At 46.1% G+C, this 17291-nt stretch overlaps 1 protein-coding gene across 2 annotated transcripts in view; it reads right to left on the bottom strand.

The window, feature by feature from the left end:
* LOC105478460 (phosphoinositide-3-kinase adaptor protein 1) overlaps positions 1-9181 on the bottom strand; it is a 129983-nt gene extending 120802 nt beyond the window's left edge. For both annotated transcript variants that reach the window (XM_011735797.3, XM_011735798.3), the window contains exon 1: positions 9027-9181. In XM_011735797.3, the coding sequence (XP_011734099.1) occupies positions 9027-9039 (13 nt within the window). In that variant the 5' untranslated portion in view covers positions 9040-9181. The remainder of the gene's footprint in view (positions 1-9026) is intronic.
* Between the last annotated feature and the right edge of the window lie 8110 nt (positions 9182-17291).

Raw genomic sequence — 17291 nt, 5'->3', positions numbered from 1 at the left:
ACATAAATGCCAAAAAGAGAGTCAAAAAGGGCTCTCAGGAATCACTTGGCCCAAACTCCTCGTTTACAGATGAAAGAAACACTTCATCTAGGAAGGTTAAGGGACTTGCTCAACTTCACACTCTAGATTATTGGCAGAGCCAGAACTGATGCTCAGGTTGTTCCCTGGTTCCCCGTCCAGCCTCCTTCCCAACTCACCTGCACCACCCATCAGGAACTATGCCAAGAATCTTACGAGTAATAAGTCATAGCTTCCAATTACCAAAGTTCAAAGAAGCTTGGCTCTTAACATAACTGTTACCACTGTTTTGGCTCATCATCTCTCCATGAATTCAACAAACTGTTCTGTGCGTGGTTTGGAAGAGGTGAGCATAAACTGTCCATACGACACAACAGGGAACTCAGAGAAGGAAGCTGGTCACATTTTATGAAGGTTGGGAACCAGCTAAGTTGTAGACTAAAACAATTAAACGCTAGGCCTGGGCCGCATTTCGTTGATGTTTCCTGTTGAAAAGGACAAAGGCAGGACTTAGGCAAGACCTTAAGGCTCTGAAAAGATCATAGGATGAATCCTCTTTCCTGCCCCCATCCAACCCACCACTATATTCAAACCAAAAAGCAACATGTACAATGCAAGCCCAACATAGTTCTGATTTCCCCCAGGATGATATTACCAAATTTTGAAAAATAGCAAATAAAACGAATGTTTGCAGTTTCATTCTTTTTTCAGCCCCCCTGGTTTTCTGGAGCCCTACTCCAGTGCTAATATAGAGCCCAGTAGCCTTCTCAGCAGGAGCAAGCTGATCAACCTGAGAGTATTTTTGAAGGGAAGGTGTACAAATCTTTTAAAAAGTCAATCTTAGACAAACAGTGTGGAACTGGAGAAAACCAGTCAGCAATTCTGATGATGACCTGGACATTCGTGGTTCTACAGAGAACTCAATTGAGATCACGGTCTGTTCCCTCAATTGTGAATATAATGGTCATTTTCAGGAATGCTTACCCTGATTCCAAAGCTTACACAGATTAAGGACAAAAATTTAATGCACCAGTGCTGCAGCCTTCCATAAAAATAAATAAATAAATAAATAAATAAATAAATAAATAAAAATATTTGCTGTTTGGATCTTTTTTTTCTGTGTAGAATATTTCTTTACATCTCAATGGAAAAATAATTTCAAGACTATAGAAGGTATAACATTGGCAAAGCTACATAACTACACAGTTGACACTGAGAAGCAGAGTTAAAGTATCAGAATATTTTTACCTTATTTCTGTCCTTCCTTCGTATGTGGCTGGTTTATCTTAAGAGGCAAACGTTCTTCTAAGTGTGAAGTGTTACTGCAGATGTGTGTGCATGGGCACGAGCCATCAGGTAGGAAACATGCAAGACTTTACACTTCATTATAATATTAAGGATGCAATGCTAGTGATGCTGTGCAAGGAGCCTGGAGCATTTTGTAAAAATGCAAAAGTGAAAAAGGGTGGCCACCAGCTTCCTCCACATACATACACGTATCAAGTCAACAATTTGTGCAATAGACAGAAGGAGAATAAAATCTCAGGAAGGGATGGTTGTGGTCCCATATACTAGTGATGAAGAAACCATAAGTAGTGTTTTCAATAGGGTTGGCAAGTGATGGCAAAATGAAGAAGAGAGAAGAAAAAAATTTCCTAAGCACAAGTAGAACCCTTAAGAAGGCAGCTTGGGGCCAGGCCCAGTGGCTCATGACTAATCCAATCACTTTGGGAGGCCAGGGCGGGTAGGTTGCTTGAGCTCAGGAGTTTGAGACCAGCCTGGGCAACATGGTGAAACCCTGTCTCTACAAGAAATGCAAAAATTAGCCAGGCATGGTGGTGTGCTCCTATAGTCCCAGCTACTCAGGAGACTGAGGTAGGAGGATTGCTTGAGCCTCAGAGGCAGCTTGGGTTTGGGGTACTGACTGACTTAGTAGAAAAGCAACAACTTTACACTGTTCTAAAGACCACATGACCATGAGTGATTACTCCAATTTTATGAGAAGAATTTAGTGACCCAAAAGTAAGTGAACATTTTTTTTTTTTTTTTTTTTGAGACGGGGTCTCGCTCTGTCACCCAGGCTGGAGTGCAGTGGCCGGATCTCAGCTCACTGCAAGCTCCGCCTCCCAGGTTCACGCCATTCTCCTGCCTCAGCCTCCCGAGTAGCTGGGACTACAGGCGCCCGCCACCTCGCCCGGCTAGTTTTTTGTATTTTTTAGTAGAGACGGGGTTTCACCGGGTTAGCCAGGATGGTCTCGATCTCCTGACCTTGTGATCCACCCGTCTCGGCCTCCCAAAGTGCTGGGATTACAGGCTTGAGCCACCGCGCCCGGCCTTAGTGAACATTTTTTAAATAACAAACTCTAGGGCCACTGAGGGAATGGGTAATCATTTCCCCCTGGATCCTGCCTCCCCAGTTAACAGTAGATCCTGCTCCTCTGTTAACAGCACATCATAATACTTGCTGTTTATTAAAGACTCCAAGTCAAGGGCTGGCCACGGTGGCTCACACCTGTAATCCCAGCACTTTGGGAGGCCGAGGCAGGCAGATCACCTGAGGTTGGGAGTTTGAGACCAGCCTGACCAATATGATGAAACCCCATCTCTACTGAAAATACAAAAATTAGCTAAGCATGGTGGCATGTGCCTGTAATTCCAGCTACTAGGGAAGCTGAGACAGAAGAATCGCTTGAACCCGGGAGGCGGAGGTTGCAGTGAGCCGAGATCGTGCCATTGCACTCCAGCCTGGGTAACAAGAGTGAAACTCCATCTCAAAAAAAAAAAAAAAAAAAAGACTCTAAGTCATCAAGAAAAGCTTAAATTGTGATTCAGCTCTGTTTCCTGAGCACTGACCATGTGTTAGTCACTCTGCTAAGCATCTCATGTACATTCTCTCATTTAATCCTCAGAACAATCCACAAAGTATATGTTATCAAAAAGCCCCATTTTACAGACACAGACATTAAAACTGGTTGAAGATTTGCTGCTACTGCTGCCCAAGCACACACAGTTAGTGCCAGAGCAGGGATCTGACTCCAAAGTCCATGCTCTTAATCTCTAACTTGCACCCAATTTAAAAAGTCAAGGAAATACAGAATATAGTTTAAGAAATACAGTTAATAAAACACATCTAGTGCCATGGGTTTCTCATACCATTCTCCAACAAAAGGATTCAGGATTCCTTAGAGAAATGATGGATTCTAAGAATGAGTCTAGGATTAAATATTTCCTGGGGCAGGAAATAGTCAATATGAGCCTGGAGTATCTTGTAGCGCCAGAAAGTAACAACTGCTCAAACAAAAATTCAATGACAGGCATACGTCAAAGGAACACATGAGTCAACTCAAAGCGCCCAGTGGCAAAAGCTGGAACCATTTGAGCAACAAAATAAATAAAATAATATTGAATTATAACCCAAAGCATAAAAGAAATATACAGGAGTCCATACTGATACGAAATAAATAATTGAATAAATACATTGGGGAAAACAGACAAATCTCCCATGCATAACAATTCTGAATAACTTATGTAGATAACTCCACCCTCAAGAAGGTAGAGTGTAACTCCTTACACCGAGAACTTATTGTGGGCTGTGTCGAGTGAGTTCTTTCCAAACAGCACAGTGTGGAAAAGGAGACAAAAAAAAAAAAAAAAAAAAAAAGTAAATTTACAATAGAGAAACCCAGTGATCAAGGTCAGCATCGACAGTCACAGATCATGTTGAGAGTGTGTGCCCTGCATACCATGGGCTGAGACTGGCACTTCACCTCTGTGTGCTTCCTCCCCGAAAGCCAGCACCCCGGTCTAATTATGGGAAAAAATATCAGACAAATCCCGACTGAGGGCCGTTCTACAAAATAACTGACCAGTACTCCTCAAGACTGTCAAAGTCATCAAAAACAAGGAAAATCAGAGAAAATCACAGCCTTGAAAGGCCTAAGGAGACACGCCTACTAAATATAACATAGTACCTGAGATGGGCTCCTGGAACAGAAGGACATTACATAAAAACTAAGGAAATCTGAGGAAAGTCTGAACTTTTAGTTATTAATAATTTATCAATATCAGTTAATTAATTGTCACAAATACCACACTAATGTAAGATGTCAATAATAGGTGAAACTGGATGAGAAGTCTCTGTACTATCTCTGTAGTTTTTCTGGAAATCTAAAACTGTAGTTTTTCTGGAAATCTAAAACTGTTCTATAATAAAATTTTATTTAAAAGTATAATTGAGGCCGGGCACAGTGGCTCACACTGTAATCCCAGCACTTTGGGAGGCTAAGGCAGGCGGATCACAAGGTCAGGAGATCGAGACCATCCTGGCTAACACGGTGAAACCCCGTCTCTACTAAAAATACAAAAAAATTAGCCAGGTGTGGTGGCAGGCACCTGTAGTCCCAGCTACTCAGGAGGCTGAGGCAGGAGAATGGCATGAACCTGGGAGGCAGAGCTTGCAGTGAGCTGAGATCTCGCCACTGCACTCCAGCCTGGGTGACAGAGCAAGACTCCATCTCAAAAATAAATAAGTACAATTAAAATAAAAAACACTTAAATCTCCTATATTTAAAAACAAACAAACAAGCAGAACAGTTATTCGAAATGTCTCATTCCTGGCCAGGAACAGTGGCTCACATCTGTAATCCCAGCACTTTGGGAGGTCAATGCAGGTGGATCACTTGACATCAGGAGTTCGAGGCCAGTCTGGCCAACATTGTGAAACCCCATCTCTACAAAAAAAAATACAAAAATAAGCCAGGCCTGGTGGCACGCACCTGTAGTCCCAGCTACCCAGGAGGCTGAGGCATGAGAATTATTTGAACCTGGGAAGTGGAGGTTGCAGTAAGCCCAGATCATACCACTGCGCTCCAGCCTGGATGACAGAGTGAGACCCTGTCTCATTAAATAAATAAATAAATAAATAAATGCACAATGTCTCCTTCCTAGGGTTCTAGTGTTAAATTCAATTCCCTTTGAGCGAAAGTATTTGAGGAGAAATTTATTACTGCCTCAGACTCGTTAACATTACAACATATTTGGTCACTAACTTGTGTGACTTAGACCAATTACTAAGTCTAGGCAAATTTGCCTTGATGTAAATGAGGACAATGAAATCTATCACCTTCCTGAATATTGCCGTGCTGGGAAACTGAAAGACGGGGAAGTTTTTAAAAAGTCCAAAGTGAAAGTTCCAGTCCCTTTCTGATGTGCTGGGTAACAATACAGGACTAAATGCTTTGTCAGCAACTCTGCCTTATATGGGGGAAACTCCTTTCTTCAGCAATAATCCTTTTCCTTTAACCGTAAGTCGTTTTTCCACTTGTCCCCAATCACATTTCTCTTTTTTTTTTTTCTGTTTGTTCATTTGTTAAGAGAAATGAAACACATGAGCCAACAAGGAGTCCACAAGTCTAGACAGAAATGAGGAAAGGTCTTTCTTTGTCCTTGTAAAACATAAAGAACAGGTTTGGCTATAGAAGGAGAAAGAAATGGATCACAGCAGAGGAAGGGGAGGCTGTAGCAGCAGGGAGTCCACAGGGTAAAAAGCTGGGGCAGAAAGAGGTGGCTTTGCAGGACTCAGTGCCCAATGGAGGGCCGAGCGTGGTGGCTCACAACTGTAATCCCAGCACTTTGGGAGGCCGACGCGGGCAGATCACTTGAGGTCAGGAGTTCAAGACCAGCCTGGCCAACATGGTGAAACCCTGTCTCTACTAAAAATGCAAAACTTAGCCAGGCATGGTGGCGGACACCTGTAATTCCAGCTACTCGGGAGGCTGAGGCACAAGAATCACTTGAACCTGGAAGGCAGAGTTTGCAGTGAGCCAAGGTCGTGTCACTGCACTCCAGCCTGGGTGACAGAGTGAGACTCCGTCTCAAAAAAAAAAAAGAACTCACTGGAGAGAAGTGCAGACAGGAAGTACCAGAGAGCTTCTCAAACCACTCAGCCCAGACCACTTCTTCAGCCTGCAGGTGACTCTGGCACCCCATTCATCCATCCTGAAGCCCTGTGTTTGAATCTGAACACCGTATTTGAAGAGGGATGAGAGATAGGGAAGGTGACCAGGATAAGGAGAGATGTGGTCAATCATATCAGGAGCTTCCCACCCCACAAGGTGTTCAAATTCAGCTACTGGCAAGAGTACTGAGAGGCCTCAAGGATCACGTGGAAGTTAAGATCACAAAAGGGTTAAAAGTCCCTTCAAGCTCCATGGTCCTGTAAGTCCAGGAATAGTAGAAGGACCTAGACAGAAGAGGAGCCTTGGAGAGAGGGGGCAAGAGATGGTATGAGAACTGACACACAGAGGAGAGGGTCCTAGTCTTTCTTCACCCAGTCACAGACTTGGCCACTTGGGAAAGTCACCCATGGATCCTCTCTCTTTCCTCTCCCTCACGTGTAAATACACAAGATGCCATCAGGGGCCTAGAGAATCTTGTGGAATAAGCTGAGTCTATTTCATTTTATCTTCCTACCCAAGGTACTTTCAAAGACAGGGAGCCTAGATTCTCCTGGATTTCAACAAGCAAATACATCTTTCAGAAAATAATATAGACTAATGCTTCCCCTTCAGTGGAAGGGAATTTAAAAAGACCAGAGAATTAGGCCGTGAAAAGGAACGAAGTACTGATATAAGCTACAGTGGGATGAACTTTGAAAATATTATGCTGCGCAAAGGAAGCCAGTCACCAAAGACCACATACTATGTGATTCCATTCATATAAAAAGCCCAGAGTAGGGAAATCTATAGAGGCAAAGTAGATCTCAGGGCTGGGACAGGAGAGGAGAATAAAAGGGTGATAGCTAAAGCATACAAGGTTTCTTTTTGAGGTGATGAAAATGTCCTAAAATTGACTGTGGTAATGGCTACATATATCTGTAAAGATACTAAAAACCACTGAATTGTATGCTTTAAATGGATGAATTGTATGGCATGTGAATTATGTCACAATAAAGCTGCTTTTTAAAAAAAGAACATACAGAAGAGTGGGGATGACTCCAAAGCCCACATCATCTTGGCGAGAGGCATTGCTCTCACCACTATGACCTTCCCCCATGGGTCCCTGTACTTCCAGACCTCAGGGAACCCGAGCGACTCCAGAGAGCCAACTATCAATTGCAGCACCTGGAGTGGTGTCTCGCCACAGAAGATGCAGACAGCAAGACAGTTTGACAGCTCTAACCATTACGGACACCTGAAGAAGCTGCTACAGAGCCCATAAATAGCCCCAGGTTTGCCCACCGGACTACGGTCCCCCTCTGAACTGGAGCTTGCCTTCCTAGCCCCGTCAGCTGTGCCCACTGGAGAGATGTACACAGGACGCTGGACAAGAGGAAAAGAGAGGCCATTTTCTCAGCCTCTTCCGCCCAAAGGCCCTCCCAGTTTGCGGTTTCCTGGACTCAGCAGCCCAGGGCCTGTCCCCGACCATGGAAGGAGGAGGTGGCTTCACTGGTTTATGCTCAGGCCTCATCTCCCTTTCCCCAACAGCCCACCTACTCCAGCCACGCTGGCCTGCTGCCTTTCCTTTACCACACCACATACACTCATTGCTTGGAGCACTCTTGCCCAAACAGCCTCCTCCCTCTCCTCTTTCAAAGCTTGGCTCAAATGTCCCTTTCTCCACCCTGGCCACCTCATTTGAAATTCTAACCCCAATCTCCCTCACCCTTCTTTATTGTTTTCCCATAGCACATGTCATACCAGAGACTTTCCTTATTAAGTGTATATTACCTGCTATTTCTAGGCCTCCTTATTCACAGTACAGCTTCTTTTAGCCTCCAGAGCCCAACTGGAGAACCAGGAGGCTGTGATGAACTACCTTCCCATCCCCTTTAGATAATGAGCCTGTAGTACCAAAACTAACAGAACCATCACACCCTGGCCTTTTCTACCCCTGCTTCCAAAGCACCGTTACCACATCCTCAGAGGATCTGGGGAGAGCTAGCTCTTCATTCGAGTGTTTGCTCACCTCCTGTAAGAACAGTGCCTTCTCCTGGCCACCTAGTCTCTTTTTCAAGGGGCACCTGCAACCTGTTTTCACATGTTATCCCTACTAAAACATCATAAAGTGGGCTGGGAAAAGAAAAGTAAACCCATTTGTAAACACCGTAACTCTACCTCTTCTCATCTAGTAATTCCTTGTTTACTTATTGCTTTCCTCTACAGGACCATAAACTCCTGGAGAGCAGAGACTAGGTGTGTCCTGCCCACCATGGAGAACATATTAGATGCACAGTATCCATTGGAGTGCAATAGTAAGGACTCATTAACTGTCTCTGTTATCATCATTATGTGGTTTTTCTGGATCTCCGTGAGTGAGCAACTTGCCAAGTGTGTACACCCATGAACCAGAAGGCAACCCAAGACCAGCCAGAAAAGACGCCTGGTACCCTTTGATGAGTGTGACCACCAACTCTCCCCATTCCCCAAAGTTCTGCAAAGGATGTAGGAAAAGTAAAGTTCAAGGAATAGTGTTACTAGATCCCTAGCAAAGTTCTAGAACCAAAACACAAAGCCTGGGAGGGGTGGAGGAACAGGGCTTGGGAAGCTGTCCCAAGGGCCCCCAGCTGATCTCTCCGCACCACCTAGGACTGCCTGAGCGCCCCCTGTGGGTCCACGGAGCCCAGGAGACGCGTTTGGCCGCGTAGACCGTCCACACTGCCCGCACTCTGCTTCTCTCAACTCGCCTCTCGCTTCAGAGTCGAGGGACAGGGGAAGAGACGCTCAGACACTCCGAGGGCCAGAGGTGGGGGAAGCGAAGGAGACTCTGAAGAAGTGGGAGGGAGTCGGGACAGGCAGGGGCTGAAGACAATCACGCAACAGGCTGGGGCGGGAAACATGGGAAAGTTAAAGTGGGAAGTTTGCGACAGGGAACAGAGAAAAGAGCAGAAAAAGGGCAAGATCCCCGCACTGAGGACGCAAACAGAAGCGAGCAGGGGAACGCGCCCCAAGGGGTGCGGGGGGCGAGAGAGGGCCCAAGGGCCTGGGGACCCGCGGCGCCTGCCTACCCACCTGAGATTGCCATGCCGCGAGGCGCCGCTCACATCCCTGGCTCGCTGCGTGCCCGGAGCCGGGGCCGGGACTGGCGGCGTCCTGGCTCGGGCTGGAGGGACGCCGGGCTCAGCGCAGGACCGGTCGCCGCTCTGGCGCTTCCTCCCGCCAGGCAGCCCGGCCTCGCCACGAGGGCGTGTCCACAGAGTCCGCCCCGCCTGCGGGACTCGGCCCGCGGCACCTGCACCCGTGGCCGTTGGGGAGGGGAAGTGAGAACCCCACGCCGGCCGCGGGTCAGCTCCCCCCACGGCCCCCTGCTCAGGGGCAGCGAGGAGGCGGGGGCTTCGCGCCACGTGCGCCCCACTCCTCGGGAAACCAGCCCTGATCTGCCACCAAAGGGCAGCCCGAGGTGGAGGGGCAGTGGGGAGGGAGCAGAGGGGGAGAGTGTGGGGCTGCCAGGCCTCTGGGAGACAGGGCGGGTGTGTGTGTGTGAGCACCAGCTGTCCAAGCCACCTCCGCATCCCCTGGGGCTTTGTCCCTAAGCCCCTGCTGCCCCAGCAGGAAAGAGGAGGGGCCAGGAAGGGGAACAGGAGGAGGGCTGGGCACCTGGCCCTGGGTGCTTAAACGTTGCCCTTGAGTGCCCTCCTGTGACCTTTCTGCAATTCCTTGGATCTGGTCTCCTGGTGGCACATGAACATTAATTATAATCTCACATGATAAATATCTAGTAGAGTTTCTTTGCCATTCATTTCCTGTGTTGCTCTCTGATGGGCGCTGCGTTTAGCACCTTACACATATTATCACATTGCATCCTCACAGCAAACTTCTGAGGTAGCACCTATCACTGTCTTTACATTAGAGACGAAGAAACAAGCCAAATACCTTGCTCAGGCTTCCACAGAGAATAAAAGCTCCCGGAGATTCAGTACCAAGCCAGTCTGCTTCCAGAGCTAGAGCTCTTGCTTAATCCTTACCTTCACCTGCCCTCTTCTTGGACTCCTCCCTTTGCCTGCTGCTGAAATTCACCTGAATAGCACATCCCCTTGGAGTTCTCAACAATTCAGGGGCCAGAGGACCGACCCAGAGAGCAGAGATGAGGGAAGGTTAGGGCTCAAGTCTAGGTGGAAATAAATGAAATGAATTTAAGAATGGGAATATCAGGATGAGGCCGTGCATTCATTTTCTACTGTTGCCTTAATAAATTACTACAAATTTAGTGGCTTAAAACAACACCAACTTATTATTTTACAGTTCTGTAGCTCAGAAGTGTGACAGGAGTCTCCATGGGCTAAAGTCAAGGTGGTGGCTGGGCTGGGTTCCTTTCTGCCAAATAGAAGGGAATCCATTTCCTTGGCTCTTTCAGCTTCTAGAAGCCATCCACATTCCTTGGCTCATGGCCCCCATGTTCTATCTTCAAAGCCAGATGGCCTCGCTTCTGTCATCATATCCCTTGCTCTGACTCTCTTCTGTCTCCCTCTTCCAGTTTTAAGGACCCTAGTGATTGCATTGGGCCCTCCTGGATAAGTCAGGAAAATCTCCTATCTGGAGAACCTTGCCTAAACAGTGGTCTTCCTGACTCCACCCTCTTCCTTCTCTCCCCAAAGCCTCTCTCGCTCTTCACAAGTCTCTGGGCCTGGCCAGTTTGTGTTCTTTGTCAGAGACATTTTTACTGAGGGTGCATCTGTCTATTCAAGGTCAACACCCCTAATGTCCCCACTGTTCAAACACATGTTCCTCCCTTCCAGCTCCGGATGTTAGGGAGAGAGGGCCCTTTCCTTCCTCCTAACCAAGTGCGTCTGGACAACTTTTAACCTAAAGGATGTTTCTAACTTGTTGAACTATTAGAAGCCACCTGCTTGTTGCAGGTAAGGTTTTGGGTGCTAGGTCAGCTATCCAAATTCTGCTCCCACTCCTGGCTAGCACTGACTACTGGAATTGGGGCGAGAAAAGGACTCAGAGGACAACAGTCCCTTGGTGAGAGGACATGACTAGTCCCTGACTCTGGCAATTTCATTCAACAAATTTCTTTGTGTAGCAGGTGGAGCCAGATTGGGGGAAGTAGTGTCTGTTTGGTTTTGCACCTCTGTGTGGCAGGTTTTGCAGAATGGGAGTGGCAGGAGGAGAGTAGCTGCCCCTCTGGAAGACCCTGCACCCTCACCGTGCACTGGCTCTCCTGAGCAGGCTCTGCACTCAGTCCCTGCAACGCTGGGTGGTAGGTGAATTGGCTTGAGGAAGAATGGAGAACCCGAACTTGGCTGCTGCCCTACAGTTCTGTTTGGCCTGGCAAAAGGGAAAGGCTGGAGAGGTAAACATGTGTCATCCTAAGCAGTGGGGGCCTGAGGGCAGGGCGGCAGAAATCCCTGCTTCTTACATCTTCAAGGTGTTATTTCATAGTCTCTCAGACCTGGGGATCAAAGCCTTTTCCCTGGTTGGCAAAACCTCCCTTACTAGGACAAAATGTGAAGGTGGAGGCATGTGTCACCATAGATGCTCATGATCCACCTTAATGGATCATGAGGAAGTGGAGTACCTTCATGGAGGTACTTTCATGGAATACCTTCCTATGTGGAAGGTACTAAGAGTATACACATTTTACAGAAAAGAAGCTAAATAGGCTGGGTGCAGTGGCTCACGCGTGTAATCCCAGCACTTTGGGAGGCTGAGACAGGTGGATCACAAGGTCAGGAGTTCGAGACCAGCCTGGCCAATATGGTGAAACCCCGTTTCTACTAAAAATACAAAATTTAGCTGGGTGTGGTGGCGCACACCTGTAGTCCCAGCTGCTCAGGAGGCTGAGGCAGGAGAATAGCTTGAACCCAGGAGGCGGAGGTTGCAGTGAGCCAAGATTGTGCCACTGCACTGCACTGCAGCCTGGGCAACAGAGCAAGACTTTGTCTGAAGGAGAAGGAGGAGGAGGAGGAGGAGGAGAAGGAGAAGGAGAAGGAGAAGGAGAAGGAGAAGGAGAAGAAGAAGAAGTAGTTAAATAACTTTTGCCCAAGGGCACACAGCTAGTAATTTGCAGTGCTGAGTTTTGAACCCACACAGTCTGGCTTCGGAGCCCATGCTTCTGCCAGCAGATTAGGTGGTAAATGCTTGAAGCAGACCCTGCTATGACCTAAGGGCCCCACAAGTCACCACTAGCCTTTGTTGGCATCACCTCACATTGCAGGCAGACAGCAGCTCTCTGTCACCTGTGAGTTCCCCTGCTCTGCCAGAATTGCCTTCCTCTCACAAAGGACAAACATCCGTAAAGAGCCCCACCTTGGAGCGCCCCCAGCATCCCCTACCTCCCTGACCACCTCCCTGTCAGTGTCCTGTGAGACCATCAGTGTCTTGATGGCAGGGCTATGTCTCTTTCATCACTGCATCTCTGATGCCCAGCACACAGTGGGTGTTTAACTGCTTTGTTTTTAAATTATCAAGTCCTACCTGCTCATTTTATAGATGAAGATACTGACATACAGGTTGAATGACCTGCCCAAGCTCCCACAGCTTTCATTCAAAGGGCTCGTTCTTCGTTTAGTTCAGCAGAGCAAGAGGACTCAGGCGTGTTCATATGGATAGGGTGGAGTGCGTGAAGACTGGACTCCATAGGGCTGGCAGGTGGCAGTGGGACATTACAGGTGGGGACAGGGATAAGGAGTTCGAGGGCATCAGTGCCTCTTTTTGCCTTGTGAACTCCCTGGCTTTATAAAGAATCCTGCCCTTCCTAACTGCCTGAGACAGTTTCAACCCAGTTCCAACCCAGTAGGGCATCATATCAAAACTCGATGCAGGTAATTTGGGAACATTTGTGACTTTCAGGAACAAGTATCCTTGCAGATGAAACCTAGAAGCCTACCCCTCCTTCCCTACTCACCGAAATGGCCACTCCCCATGAAGGCCACGCCACCGCCTGTGGGCCCCTCCTTGGGCCATTTTGAGTGGTGGCAGTGCCCATTTCCAGGCCCTGGACCTCAAATTCAGAGAAACAAAATGTTGGGTATCAGCTATGTGGCTCTGATAAGGTAATTCACCTGACTCATGGTCACTGGGTTAGTAAGTATCAAAGCTAGATTTTAAATTCAAATCCATTTATTATGCCAGAATTGCCTCTCTTGTCATGTGTTGTGATTAAGAAGCCATGACAGCTGTCTCATGGCCATTGTTCTTAAGGGCAGCTGAGGATGACATCTTGGAGCAGTTGTGCCACCTTGCTGATTCATATTGAGCACGTGGTCACCTCAGAATGCCAGCTCTTTTTCATGTAACTTGTAGAAGCCATGCCTTTCCTTTTGCCACATCACAGTTGTACAGTTGTGTTTGCTTTGTTGGTGGGGGTGCTTGAGACCTAGCAGCAATAATTTAATGCTTAATTAAACATATGGGCCGGGCGCAGTGGCTCATGCCTGTAATCCCAGTACTCTGGGAGGCCGAGGTGGGTGGATCACCTGAGGTCAGGAGTTCAGCCTGGACCAACATGGTGAAACCTTGTCTCTACTAAAAATACAAAAAGTAGCTGGACGCAGTGTCGGTCGCCTGTAATCCCAGCTACTCGGGAGTCTGAAGCACAAGAATCGCTTGAACCCAAGAGGCAGAGGTTGCAGTGAGCCAAGATCGCACCGCTGCACTCCAATCTGGGTGACAGAGCAAGATTCCATCTAAAAAAAACAAACAAAACAACAACAACAACAACAACAAAAAACAATAACAAACATTGTATGTTGGGTTGGGTCCAGTGTTCCAGCCTGTCAAGATTGTTTCAACTCAGGATTCCATCACTGATGGCAGAATTTAACAACTGGTCTACCAAAAATAACCTTAGCAACAAGAAAAAGGGGTGTCACAGAGATTGCTCATCGCCCACCTAATATTCATTCCCCCCTGGTTTCTTAGGAACAGAATTCCAGTTTTATTTGGGGACCACAATGTGCTCCACTAAAAGACTCCATCCCTCAGCCTCTCTTGCAACTTAGAGGAGGCTAATAAGGTATGAACGAAAGGGGTGGCCCTGAAAATTCTTTATAAGAGGAACCTGATAAGGTGTAAATGGCTGGGGTGTCCCCAGAAATTCTTAAGAGACTTAACTCTGCTGACAGACACCCTTTTTGCTTGCCTCTTTTTGTTTTACTTCCTGCCTGTAATTGAATGGGATGGCTGGAGATCCAACAGCCCTCTTAGATCATGAGGTGGCCATGTGGATGGAACCCATACACTAAAGATGGTAGAGCAGAAAGCTGGGCAGAGTCTGATTCCCTGATGACCACGGAGCTCCCAAACAAGCTCCAGGTTTCACATCTCTGACATCCTTTACAGGAGAGGAAAAATAAACACATCTCCGTCTTGATGGTGCCATGATTATTTGGGTGTTCTGCTATGTGTAGCCAAACCTCATTCTTTACTGATAAGGGAATGGAAGCTAGCATTTATTGAGCACCAACTATGACCCATGAACTCTCTTATGCTATCTCAGTTAATTCTCACAATGATTCTGCGTCACAGGTATTCACTTCACAGATGAAGAAACTGAGAGTGAGATTAGATAATGTTTCCTGGGTCATTCAGCAGGCAGCAGACCTGGAGTTCAAACCCAGATCAGAGCCGGGAGTAGTGGCTCACGCCTGTAATCCCAGCACTTTGGGAGGCTGAGGCGGGCAGATCACCTGAGGTCAGGAGTTCAAGACCAGCCTGGCCAACATGGAGAAACCCCGTCTCTCCTAAAAATACAAAAATTAGCTGGGCATGGTGGCGCATGCCTGTAATCCCAGTCACTCAGGAGGCTGAGGCAGGAGAATTGCTTGATCCTGTGAGGAGGTAGCAGTGAGCAGAGATCGCTGGCGCCACTGCACTCCAGCCTGGGTGACAGAGCGAGACTGTCTCAAAAACAACAACAACGACGACAACAACAAACCCAGATCAGTCTGAGCCCAGAGTCCATGATCTTCCCATAGTACAATGACAGTACAATGACATATTGAATGGCTTCCAGAGAGTTCATTTGAAAGTACTCCCTAAGGACATGTGGTGCTCTCAAGTCAGGGCCACCGTGAATCCCAGGCACTTCAAGTCCCGTGCAGATGGTGGCTTCATTCATGCATGAATGCATATCTTGCACATTTTCTACTTCTGCTTTTTGAGGTGCTGAAGCAGAAAGTCTAGGCAGCTGTGAAAAAAATTTTAGGACTTGGCTTCATAGACTCCAGAATGTTAGAGCTGGAAAATACTCTAATAGGTCATTATTGGACACATGTGGAAACTAAGGCCAAGAGAGGCACAGTGACCTTTCTAACACTGTACTTTGAGTTGGAGGTTGAACCAGGACTAGAACCCTGGTCGCTATTCCTAATCTGGTGCCTTTTTGCTATATCCAACCACCTACTTTCTCCCTACCAGTACATTCCAAAAGCAACTGTAGAAATTCTTTTCTTGATCTGATGCTTTAACTTTGTAGTTCTTCTCGGTAAATCTATCACTAGCACCTAGAGGGCTAATCAAATCTTGAACCTCTTACATACACCTCGCTTGGTCATAATATATCGTTTTTCTGATATATTGCCAACTTGCCAATATTTTGTTAAAAATTTTTGCAACTGTGTTCATGGGAGATATTGGTCTGTAATTTTCTTCTTTGTAATGCCTTTTGTCAGTTTTTGGTATCAGGGTTAATCTGGCCTCATAAAAGGAGTGTGGAAGTGTTCCTTCTCTATTTTCTGGTAGACAAAGACCAGTGTTTCCTTAATGCTTAATAGAATTAGCCAATAAAACTCTCTAGGTTTAAATTTTTCTTTGTGAGATTTTGCTAGAAATTTCAGTTTCCTCAATAGATATTCAGATTTTACATTTCATCATGTGCCAGTATTAGTAAGTTGTCTTTTTCAAGAAATGTGTCCATTTTATCTGTTTTTTTAGATGTATTGACATAAAGTTATTTATAATGTTTTCTTATTATCTTCTTAATGTCTGCAGGATTTGTAATGATAGCTCCTCTTTCATTGCTTTTTAAAATTTTTAATTCTTATGAGTACATAGTAAGCGTATATATTTATGGGGTACATGAAATATTTCCTCTTTCATTTCTGATATTGGTAATTAGTGTTTTCTCTTTCTCGTGTGTGTGTATGTGTGTCTGTATCTCTGTGTGTCTGTCTCTATCAATCTAGACAGATGTTTATTAATTTTCTCGAGCTTTCCAAAGAACTAGTTTTTGGTTTTGTTAATTTTTCTATTGTTTGTTTTCTACTTCATTGGTTTCTGTTCTCGTCTTTGTTATTTCCTTCCTTTTATTTACTTTAGTAAGTTTAAGGTTCGCTTTGCTCTTATATAACAATGGTTGAACCTTTGGCCACCAATTTTATTCCTTCCATCTTTGCTAATGTAAGCATTTAAAGTTATAAATTTCCCCAATTCAATAGTTTTGCTGTATCTCCCAAATTTTTATATATTGTATTTTCATTGTAGCTCAGTTCAACATATTTTCATGTCCCCTGTGATTTCTTCTTGGAGTCATAGGTTATTTAAAAGTGAGTTAAGCTGAGCACAGTGGCCTGTAATCCCAGGATTTGGGAAAGCCAAAGCGGGAGGATCACTTGAGCTTAGGAGTTCGAGACCAGCCTGGGCAAAAAAGTGAGATCTTGTCTCTACAAAAAATAAAAAAATTTAAAAAAAAATTAGCCGGGTGTGGTGGTGTGTGCCTGCAGTCCCAGGTACTTGAGAGGCTGAGGTGGGAGAGTTGCTTGAGCCTAGGAAGTCAAGGCTGCCGTGAGCCAAGATTGTGCCACCATACTCCAGCATGGGTGACAGAGTGAGACCCTGTCTCATAAAAATAAAACAAAATAAAAAGTGAGTTAATATTCACATATTTAGGCTTTTAAAAGTATATATTATTGTTATTGAGTTCTAATTTAATTATGGTCAGAAAGCAGACTGTATGAACCTTTTAAATTTATTGATTTTTTTGTTCAAATCTTTGTTAAAAAGATAAAAGTAAAAATAAGATTTAAAAACATGTGGCGGGGTGCTGTGGCTCACGCCTGTAATCCCAGCACTTTGGAAGGCCGAGGCGGGCTGATCACGAGGTCAGGAGATCGAGACCATCCTGGCGAATACGGTGAAACTCCGTCTCTACTAAAAATACAAAAAAATTAGCCGCCCATTGTGGTGGGTGCCTGTAGTCCCAGCTACTCTGGAGGCTGAGGCAGGAGAATCGCTTGGAACCCGGGAGGGGGAGCTTGCCATGAGCTGAGATCGCGCCACTGCACTCCAGCCTGGGGGACAGAGCGAGACTCCATCTCAAAAAAAAAAAAAACA

Source organism: Macaca nemestrina, chromosome 9, assembly GCF_043159975.1.
Source record: "Macaca nemestrina isolate mMacNem1 chromosome 9, mMacNem.hap1, whole genome shotgun sequence".
Taxonomy (NCBI): Eukaryota; Metazoa; Chordata; class Mammalia; order Primates; family Cercopithecidae; genus Macaca; species Macaca nemestrina.
This window is presented reverse-complemented; position numbering and strand designations above follow the sequence as displayed.